General features: G+C 34.8%; 1 protein-coding gene across 1 annotated transcript; it reads right to left on the minus strand.

The window, feature by feature from the left end:
- Positions 1-4588: 4588 nt before the first annotated feature.
- Positions 4589-5883, minus strand: LOC131862588 (phospholipase A1-Igamma1, chloroplastic-like). The gene is made up of 2 exons (XM_059215071.1): positions 5377-5883; positions 4589-5314 (listed from the first exon to the last, which is right to left on the minus strand). The coding sequence occupies exons 1-2, from the start codon at positions 5881-5883 to the stop codon at positions 4589-4591; spliced, it is 1233 nt and encodes a 410-aa protein (XP_059071054.1).
- Between the last annotated feature and the right edge of the window lie 3856 nt (positions 5884-9739).

Here is a 9739-nt window from a genome sequence, read left to right on the forward strand (position 1 = left end):
TTTCATCAACAACTAGGTGTCACCTCATCATCCAACTCAAAGAGTGGATTTTAGAAAGTCAAATTAGCACTCATAACAAACAATGGGCTATCAATAAACTTAAAAGTTATTACCACTTTCTAATTCAAACCAACCATCCTAACGTCCAAAATTTGAACATGTCAAATTAGGACTCTACTTGAAGCTAAAGTCTTCTTGGATTTATTCAAGATCCTCAATCACCTACTTGAGTTCCTTTGCCCTTTCTTTCTTTTCATACTTCGTGAACGGTTCAATAACAACAAGCTAATATTTCTGCAATATTCTTAGCTTCAATTTATAATGTACTATTTAATTTTATTTATCAATTGGACCACATATGTGATTGAGTGTCCAAGCCTCTTGACATGTGAAACATCACTTCTCTTTTTACTCCTATCTATTTTTGTGGGATCTTGTATGTTGTAAGCCAAAAGAAATCACTTCCTATTTTGTCAGCTGGTTTTTAAGCTTCTCAATTTTTTACTATACTAATTTTTATGAGAACCTACGAGCTATATGTGAGACATCTCGTTCCTTTCTAAAAATGGCCAAAAATTAAAATTTTACCTTCTTAGAGATATCATCATCTTCATTTGAAATCAAGCAAAAAATAGTTAACATGGATGCCTTAACATTTTATGCATGATGTTTTTTTATTTTGGTAAGGAATCATTGGAACATTCAAATAATTAAATTATTGCACTTGAGATCAATAAAAATTAAAAAATGATCTCACCTTATCCATAACTTTTAAACTTTGAGCCCTCTTATCAAAAGAAGGGCTTCTGGTACCACACAACCCATGAAATCCTTTAATAATAATCTATAAAATCATCATCATTATATCATTATTATATAGTGTTATATGAATTGTAATTCTTAAGAACTCATTGAGACAAGAGGCAACTTCAAGTCTTAATCCTCATGAGGATGTTCCATAAGCTTCCGTTGGACCAATTCAACATCCTGCAATATAATTGTTCTACCTTAGACAAACATAATTCCAATTACATCAGCTTGATAAGAAAATTATCTAGAAATTGGAGACTCCAACTTTATTCCAATCATTAAGAGCCAAATTTCCACTTTTCTTTCTATAATTTCCTAGGTTGAATACACTTCATCAAATCACTGAAATATTTTGATAAGTGACCCACAATCTAATTTTCTTTAGATGCAATAATATACCAAGTTTGAATGTTTTCCAAAATGTCATGCAACTCAAGAAACTTTAATAGATGGTAGTCTCCCAATAGGTTGGCAAGACTGCTAGCTCTAATACCTATGTAAGATACCACCTCAGATATAGCAACTCTTCTTTTATAATTTTCCCCAATTTTAGAGAATTGTCATTAAGACAAATATTTTGCATGCATTTTATAGAAGAGTTTTCATATTGAGGTATTTGGTGATATTTTGTTGATTAGAAAGCAACATATATGTTGTTAGTGAACTTATTTCATGAGTACTTTATTTTGATATGTTTGTCTCCATATTTGTAACATATTGTATCATTTAGTAAAAAAACATCATATTTTCTAGTTCATGTTGTATCATTCAGTATGTTTGTTAGAAAGAAAGGTGTCACTCTAATGGATTACAAGCAAGTCTAGAATAAGACTGCCTAACTATATTTTCCACTGATATCCTATCTCATAAGGAGGAAATTGAGGATGAACTCTTGGTTTAGGTGTAGGAGAGGTTATAGTCAGGCAAAGGGAAGCAATTCTCCTTCAATCTCAATGGAAGATTAGTGCATTTACATGCTTTTATATTGCCATCCGAATGACTCTATTTTTTGGGTGTTTTTTAAATTAGTTTTTGGGTGCTACGAGGCTCCATTTTTCAGTGCCATAGGATGTAATCATAGAATATGGCTGTTAAGGAATTCTATTTGGCTAATATGAAGATTGTGGACAGGTTTACCACAAGCTAGGTATACATAGTTATTGAATCTTTTTATGCAGTTTTATTTCTCTTCATATGTAAGTCTCTGTGTCTGGAATATGATAGGGTATGAGATGCCATCATATGGCTGCAAGGAATATTTCTACTCTATTAGTGTTTTTTAGTGTGTATATTATAGTGTATTTGGATATTTTTATAAAAAATTAATATATATGCAATAATAATTTATCTATGTAATCTAGCAATTGTAGCTACAAATACTCATAGTTAATAGAGGATTTATTGCTATTAGAATATTGCATATTTTATATATAGTTTTGAAACATAATTTGCATGGAACTCATTTAATGTTGGTTTTGTTAATTGAACGTCATAGGCCTAGACATTGTGTACATCTAAACAAGGTGTTTTTGCTTGATCTATTAGGTCAGGAAAGCTAAGTGAAATATTACTCATAAATCTTGAATGCAACTTCTAGGAAGTTAATTCCAATTGATTGATGGGCATGGATCACTTGATAGTGTAGTGTAGTCGATTGCTTACAAATACAATTTCACACTCACTTTGGACCCACTTTGGATGTTATGTTTAGTTCATGTATGATTGTGCTTAGTTTCAGGAATGTTTTTGAATACTAGGTGCAATCCGCTACTCATGAGCATTGTTCTCGTCTAAATTTTGCGCAGTTTGAGTTGTTGTTGGATAGTAGCTCTCGTGTCTCACAAATTTGTTCGAATCGCTCTATGAGTCCTTCAAAGGTGAAATCTAAATTCCATGAGGCATTCTGATAGTTTGATACTATCCCATAAGTTTTATAAATAGCGACGTTTTAAAATACTCATATACATCTTGTGTATTTTTTAATTGTACTTCCAATAAGGTAAATGATATATTTCTTAGTCCAACCTTTACTTTTATGGTTCTTCCTTCAAGTGGAGCTTGATACTCATTTTGCAAAAAAAATAGACATTATAGTATGTAATATTTAAAGGGGAGGAGGATAGTGAATAGATCATTGTTTTATTTATATACATCCTACAATTTGCTACTCAAACACTAGCTTATTTCTATTTTAGGCTAACTTTTATGTATAAAAATCTGATTCGTTCTTAAATTTTTTATCCTACTAGAATTGAAACTTTTAGGGTCCTATTTCCAAAAGTCCTCTATGATCTCTAGGTTGAATTACGTTAACTTGAATCTTAGGAGGTTCAAGATTTGCTTCCCATTTTTTTTATTGTACTCCCATCCAAATAGAAGTGGATCTAAAATAAAGAACGTTTCCTTTTTAAAAACTCCATACATATTGAGTAATATTGCTAAGTTATTGAAAAAATTCTATGGATAACAATCTATCTATGAGAAATTTGGTAAGCCGAAAGGGTTACTCATAATTGTGCAATATTATCATTGTATGTTGTTGTCTAAGGAACGAGTCCAAAAAACTAAAAAGTATTAGTAGATTTTGGAGATTGCATGTGTCCAAACCGAATCTATGGTCATCTTTAGCAAGTCCATGAAATTTCGTATGTAGGCTGATTGCAAAAATACTAGGCAAAAAGTGGCATTTTAATAAATGATTAAATATATAAGAAAGAAAGAGTACTTAAGAAATTATTGTCCAATAAAATTGGCTATTTGATATTGTATTATAGTTTCCTTGGATTATACATAATTTATTTCAAGGATTTGGTATTCAGCTCATGTAAAGCTCCTAACTTAAAATCATACACTTGTCATTCACGATTTAATCAAAAAATGAAATCAAGAATAAAAAATGCATCCTTTATATTTTGTTGATAGTTGATAAGATTGATTGGTAAAGAAGGAAGCTCAATATTTTCACCATCACAATTTAGTTCCTTATCAAGAAAGCTAACTTGATTCTTTGTAGTCCCTTATGTCTTCTTCAAGCTCTCATAAATTAAATGCAATGCCTCCCCATCATGGGGAAGTTGCGGCATTACCATAGTAGCCTCCACAATAATTGTCACATCCCTAGACAATCATTGTTTTAGAATTATAACGTGTTGGATGTATACTTGTATAATCTTAAAGTATGGGTGCAATTGAGCGACAATAAAATGTGCTAGTGTAGAGCTATATACCTAGAAACCAAATATTTGGTAATCTCATAATTATAGATAGTATGGCATGCATACATGCAATCCTCAACTAAAGTTCTCGGTAGATTTAGATAGCACTAGAACATTGATATTGTCACTAATTCTGAGGATTAGAGAAAGATTTGAGAACTTACCCTTGTTGACTATTTTTACAAATTTTGTATGAAGGTATTTTGGGCTACAACAGAGCTGAGGCGTATTATCTAGTGTTTAATAGCAATGATCATAATTAAAATCAATACTGATTTACGCGTACTTTTATTATCTATCAGATTACTGATGACACGTGATTGTTTTCTATGACGATCAAAAGCTAATTTGTATCATCCACAGCTATGAACTCCTGCATAGTTGATTTCATTTCACGCTAAAGGTTAAGCTTTGAAGTTAAATTAATTCAATAATGAATGTGACAACATGTTAAATATATACATCCAGATAAAAAGAATAATTCAATAACCAACACAGTTGTGGTGACATTGCGGCGCAGAACGTTGGACGTTGATGTCATCTGGAGTTGAGTGAGACATGAATTATTCCTTTTCTGATGGCTGCGTCCATTTGCCATCTGGACCTTTAACGAGGCCCTTGTTCTGTTCCTGCCACCATTTTGGAGGAATTTCATATTTCTCGCGCAATAAATCACAGCTCTTATTAACCAGAGCATGATCTCTTCCACTCCAAGAAAACGGCTGCTTACTTCCAACGTACCCGTCCAGTAAATGCAAGTAAAGCTCTAAATTATGAAAGTAGGCAAGATTATGGGTGTGCTGAATGAATGGAGAATTGTTGTGTAAAGGAAGCTCGACGCCAACATGAAAGTATGTCCACGGAAGCCAATGCAGCAATTTGCTGAGGCATCCCACGTTCTCGTTCATACAAACTCCGGGCACTTTGGGAACCAGGTCACGCTTGTTCACAAACCTCAGCACTTTCACTCCAATCTCCTCCACCCGTTTAGCAAACGCAAGATTTCCCACCCGGGGAGAGGCAAAAGCGAAGACGGTGACGGGAATTTGATGAAAATTATGCTTGGTGCAAAGCATTTGTTTGATATCATAAGCGCTCAAGGTTGCAAGAGCAGCTCCTAAGCTGTGTCCCGTAAATGTTATGCTTAAATTGTCCATCTCTTTTTCATAAACTTGAATCAATCGTTCTATCTCTGAGACTACCAAATCTCTGGTGCTGATGTTCACAGTGGCTCCTGCAGCGCCTTGACGGTGACGGACAGTTGAAGTATAGCAGCTCAGGAATCCTCTCTCAATTAGTACTCCATCCGCGAAATGATGCTCTTGCATCTATAGGATAATCTTGTAGGTACAAGAATATCTCTCAGGTCTTCTATCCATTCTTCAGCAGTCTGAGTTCCTCTCCATGCAATCACTATGTCTCGTCGTCCAAGCCTTCTTATCTCATTTGGATCCGTGCAAACTGCAATAAAACCCAACCAAACACCTTGGTCTTTTGGTTTCTCACCAAAAACTTGATTTAACAGATTAGTATTGGCGTAAACATATTTAGTGACTTGGTAGCCACTTTCAGACATGCCCATCTTATTGAACAGATCTCTTTTACTGTGATAACATGTGCCGTAGTTTTTGGAGTAGCTTTTGCCATCAAATGCGTCGTAACAAAGCTGTGCCAAATTCCCATATCTGAGAGCTTCAGCTTTCAAATTGGGCACCATGGGATCAAGCAAACCATTCCAATTATGGGCACCTTGTATATCTCTCCATACGTCACATAGCTGAGGCTGCGTTGAGTTAGTTTGGGAACTGGGTAATAATACAGCATTATCTTCAAGCTGGGGCAATGGAAATACGGCCATTGATTGACTGATAGAAATTAAGGAATCAATCAAATAATTGTGTCTGATTTCTGGGATGTCAAACAATGATCGGCCAGACAAAGCGTTCGAGGATGAATACAAGGTTTAAGACGAGCACCTTATAAATAGAAAATCACGCACTACAATAGCAGACAATCACGCACTACAATAGCAGACAAAGTAGAATTTCAATCTTCCAACCTGAACTTCTTCTTGTTGACGAGAATTGGGCATATAAGGCTTTGACTTCCCTTGTTCTTCCCGCGTTGTTGTTTTCAAACCTAACGTTCAGACACTAGATTAATACTACAGTATTTATTCAAAGACTATAATCAGAAGGTGTCAAGCTGCCCCACACAGATTGCAATATATTTTTTCAGCCGCCTTCACATCATTTATCTCGTGAATTTCCATCGCCACACTCAGATTGTCTGGCCAGGGGTTCCTAACTTTCAAATTAGCAAAACCCATGACCGCTATTTCTTTGTATCAATGCAAACTGCGCATTTTCTAACATTTTAATATTTAAAAGGAAAGATCATAAATTTGTGTGTTAAGATCTTGTTTAGGTATAAAACTGGTATCAAAAAGTTTGACAGGGATTTCCTAATTTTCTTGAATGTAAAAGTGAACATTTTTCAAAGGGGCATTTGTAACTTGGGTAAGAACAAGCTATAAATAAACCGACAGAAATGTTGTTTATGTCAAGGTGTGGAAAGTAATAAAGGATGGACTCGGATCATGCCTGGTTTTAAGATAGACACATCTCACATGACACATGATTTAAAAAAGATCCTTTTCGCTCCATTTTATCTAGGTTGATGTCAAATTTTGTGATTTTATATGTTGAAATCACATATTTTGATTGTGGTGTTTTATGTTTTAAAAAACATGTCTATGTTTGGATATCTGTGTTTACATTTATTGATGAAGTATTTGAGATATTTATAAGAGAACTCCATTAATTCAGTTTTATATCTTCCTACACATCTATTATTCGTTAACCCAACTCTAGATAAGGATTTTCTAAAAAAATGTGAAAAAATATCTAACTAATTCGAGTCAAGTGTTAACCTTGTATCATTTGTCACTTTCTTTATAATTTTTAAAATCTTTGTGAGCTTAAAATCTCACGTCCTTGTGTATATAAACTAGTTTGGAGGGCTAAAATTGCAACAAGTTTTACATAGTGGGTCCAAGAATTTGCTAATTTACACGAAATTGATCGACAGTTGTTAGAAAATCAATCAAACATTGTGGCTCACCTTGAATTGCGAATAATATGGCAACTATATTTGACGGGTAGAAGTGTAGATCCCTTAGGGATTTGTATTGACTTTATGGAATCATTGTATTTTTTTTTCTAAGTGTATCCTTTTGCTTGTGAAATCCAATAGAGAGGTCTATTTTAAAATCGATTTGTTGATCGATGGTCATCCCCAAACTTGCCATACTTAATACTTGCAAATGTGGTTGCAACTTTAGGTTTCCATCACCGATCATCTTGATTGCATTTTCAATCAAATAATTCATTTCCGCGGGATAGTAAATTATTCCTATAAAAATTGAAATACATATGAAAACTATTACGCCATGAATGTAAACTATAAAACTTTACCTTATGAAGCAGACATTGCAAATGAAGTTGAAACAATAATACCTATTTAACCATGTATAATTAATGTTGAAGATACAACATAGTTGTTTCCAAGATGAATTAATTTTTTGAAGTGTAATACATTTAGATAGGTTATACATATTTTTTGAATAATAGATGTCAATTTTCTTGTTTTGATGTTTTACAACAAGATAATGTCTTATGGAAGTTTACACTCTACATAATTAGAAAGAATGAATGGTGGTGAGTAAAAAGGGATACAAAATATGAGCAATATTCTATACGACTTGTAAAATGCCAATAATCTAAAAATAACATTTATTTTTACAAACATAAATATAAATGTGGATTAGAATGAGTGAATTAAAGATTTTTTAGTTATTACTAAGCTAAAAAATTCTAATGAATTTATGTAAAATGGTAATAATTATTGATATAAACATATAGTTCCTATTATTGGTTTAGTTATGATTGATTAAAGCAAGATAGGCCTGGACCTCTTACATAACCACTATAAAGAAGCTACTGGAAGACAGAGGACCAGAGGAGGTCATACGGGCCCCACTAGGTAAGGTTGAAGCCAAATGAAACTTATAAAGTCTTAGAATTAAACCTTGGTGAAGAGGGAGAGTGTTCTTGGAAACCACCGACTGAGATAAGAAGGAGCAAATCCATAATTTTTTTTAAAATTTAGCTCCTATTATTGGTGTAGTAAAAATATTAGTTAGAACTTTTATTATGTGCCAACAATTGTAAGTAATTCAAATGAAATGTGGGACGTAATTTGCAATTAATTAATTATTGCTAGTAGGTATGATCACTTGTAAATACATCTATCACTAATTGTTGGAGAACAGTAATAGAAATTTAAAATAGGAAGCAACTCAAGAAAAGAACAAAAACTTGAAATATAAAAAATAAAGTTATTATATTTTATTAATGTAAGCAGCTAGAGAGGTGGGAATGGCGGGAACAACTGGAGCGACTGGTTTGAATTCGAATGGAGCAGGAGTGGGAGCGGGAAGATTGGGTGATGAAGGTTCTGGAGGCTCCCACGTGATGTAATCCATGGGAGAAACAAAACCTAAAGCTTCTGATGGCAATCTTAACGGGTTTTGGGATGGGGACACCTTGCCGGTACCAACAAAAGAAAAAACCGACTTTACTGTTTTACCTTGTGGTGGGGAGGGTCCCAGAAAGTTTGTGGAGAATCTTAGGAAACCGGGATCTCTAGACTGCAACAGAAAATGGTCTACTTTATTTGGGTCAAACCTCAAATGCGAGGCTATTGCGCCTGTTCCCCATAAAGTGGACCTGAAGTTTGGTTCTTGTTCAATTTCTATTCCAGATTGTATCATGGAAAAGAATATGGCTAATCTGGCCCCTATCCTAGTTGGCAAGTTTATTGGCCCTCGACCTAATATTGAAGCTGTTAGGGATTCAGTGTCTCGTAAATGGAAGGGAAAGGATCAAATTGATGTGGTTGCCATGTCTAATGGTTTTTTCTCCTTCTCCTTTGCCTGTGAGGAGGACCTTCGATCTTTCTTAGCGGGTGGTCCCTGGATGTTAGGCAAATCATCGTTGGCTCTCAAGAAATGGGAACTAGGCTTTAACCCAAAGGAATGGGAATGTAATGAGGCCCCTATTTGGGTGCGGCTACCAAATTTGCCTATGGAGTTCTAGCGCGAAGATATCTTTGCTGGGATTGTTGGATGCTTTGGTGAGCTCCTTTCCGTTGACCCAGTGACCTCTGTGAAGACGCGTCTAGTGTATGCTAGAATCTATGTGAATGTTAAACAATCTGCTAATTTGCCAAAGGAGATTGGCCCCTTCTCTAAGCTGGGCAAATTGGTTTAGAAAGTCGAGTATGAATCTATTCCCTTTACTTGTTTCCATTGTAAAAAAGTTGGTCATTGGGCCAGGGAATGCCCTTCTAAGCCTATGCCTAAGAGGAGTTGGAAGAAGAAAAATGAGACAAAGGGGGTGGATTTGGTGGAGTCTTCGTCCTTAGATCCCACTCCATGTATGGATGGAATGAATAATATCCCATGTGTTCAAGTTGGTCCAGATCCAAATCCTTCAAACCTAGATCCCTTGAATGAGGGGGGGGGATGCAGGGGGAAGTTTGAAGCCTAAGGAGATTTCTAATGGGGATAAGTCTATGACGGAGGTTCATAGGGTTAAGGATCCTTGCATCCACCTTGTTGTTGATGTTGGGAATTTATTGGATTCAAACAT

Source organism: Cryptomeria japonica, unplaced genomic scaffold (assembly GCF_030272615.1).
Source record: "Cryptomeria japonica unplaced genomic scaffold, Sugi_1.0 HiC_scaffold_49, whole genome shotgun sequence".
NCBI lineage: Eukaryota > Viridiplantae > Streptophyta > Pinopsida > Cupressales > Cupressaceae > Cryptomeria > Cryptomeria japonica.

Excerpts from the sequence above, each read along its gene's own strand:
- LOC131862588 (XM_059215071.1), bottom strand. The coding sequence starts at position 5,883 with ATGGCCGTATTTCCATTGCCCCAGCTTGAAGATAATGCTGTATTATTA. Across the intron at positions 5,315-5,376 it reads AAGACCTGAGAGATATTCTT|AGAGGATTCCTGAGCTGCTA; the intron begins GTACCTACAAGA and ends GTACTAATTGAG.